At 46.6% G+C, this 1,137-nt stretch overlaps 1 protein-coding gene across 1 annotated transcript; it reads right to left on the bottom strand.

The window, feature by feature from the left end:
• Window positions 1-201: 201 nt before the first annotated feature.
• On the bottom strand, window positions 202-909 carry LOC140213276 (uncharacterized). The gene has a single exon (XM_072284403.1). It carries the CDS (start codon window positions 907-909, stop codon window positions 202-204), a length of 708 nt encoding a protein of 235 aa, XP_072140504.1.
• Between the last annotated feature and the right edge of the window lie 228 nt (window positions 910-1,137).

Genomic DNA, 1,137 nt, shown 5'->3' with positions numbered 1-1,137 from the left:
CACAGCATGATAAACAAGTTCATGTAACCCGATTTTGTTTTTTGTAGAGGCCCTACTGTGTCTATCACAAGTCGTCTGAAAGGTTCTGTTATTAAGGGCACTGCCTTTAGTGGGGCTTTCCATGTCTCTCCTGGTTTACCAGAGCGCTGGCAGGCGTCGCATGATCTTACAAAGTTTACTGTCTTTGAAACAGCCAGGCCATTAGTATTCCATAAGCAATCTTTCCTTTGATTTGTTTATGCCTACGTGGCCGGACCACCAATTTCCATGACAGAGACTCAGAAGGTCCTCCCTATACTTAGTAGGTACGACTAACTGATCTAAAATCCTACCCTTTCGATCTCTGTAGTGCCGATACAACAATCCTCCTCTCTCTTGTATCGTCACGTTGTGCCTAGCAATGCCTTCTTTAGCTGTGTGGTATAATTTAGTTAAGCTGTCATGCTTCTTTTGCTCCGCTGCCAGTGACTCTCTGTCCACACGTAACAGCTTATCAAAGTTATTTGAGGCCGGTGATAATAACGACTCTGTCTCGCTTGCAATTGCGTCAGCTTGCTTTTCCTGCAGGCTTGAACTTTGACACTCTAGTGCTACGCTCTCATTGAGCTGGTCAGCTGGCAGGCTCTGCTCAACTGTTTTTTTGTCCATCGGGCCTAGCTCGCATTCGGGTATTGAAGTTATCCCCTTTTCTGCTTCCGCTGGAGCAGCTTGTGCATTTGTGCAGCTTGTGCAGCTTGTGCCTCGGGTCAACGCCTGTACTACGCCCTCTCCCAGTTTAAGCCCCTTTTCACGCAGTAACCGATTTGAACCATTCGTAAAAATGCAAGGGTACTGTAGTGACAAGAATTTGGAAACTACAGCTTCGGTCACTAGCTCTCCAAATGGTCCACTGATTTTGACTTTGGCCATGGGCAGACACACGCTGTGTTCTTCTACAACCTGTTTGATCCAAGCTACTTCTACGGTGAAGTCATCTACCGTCACGTAAGACGGATGGACAATGTCAATCGTGGTGGCACTGTCTCTTAGCACCCTGCATGGTTTGCCATTAACTTGCAGGTCGTGAAGATATGGGTTTAGAAGTTCCATATTCTTGTCTTTTTCCTCCACGTAGGAGAAAACTACGCTAGGCTTCCC

This window comes from Dermacentor andersoni, chromosome 9 (assembly GCF_023375885.2).
Source record: "Dermacentor andersoni chromosome 9, qqDerAnde1_hic_scaffold, whole genome shotgun sequence".
NCBI lineage: Eukaryota > Metazoa > Arthropoda > Arachnida > Ixodida > Ixodidae > Dermacentor > Dermacentor andersoni.
This window is presented reverse-complemented; position numbering and strand designations above follow the sequence as displayed.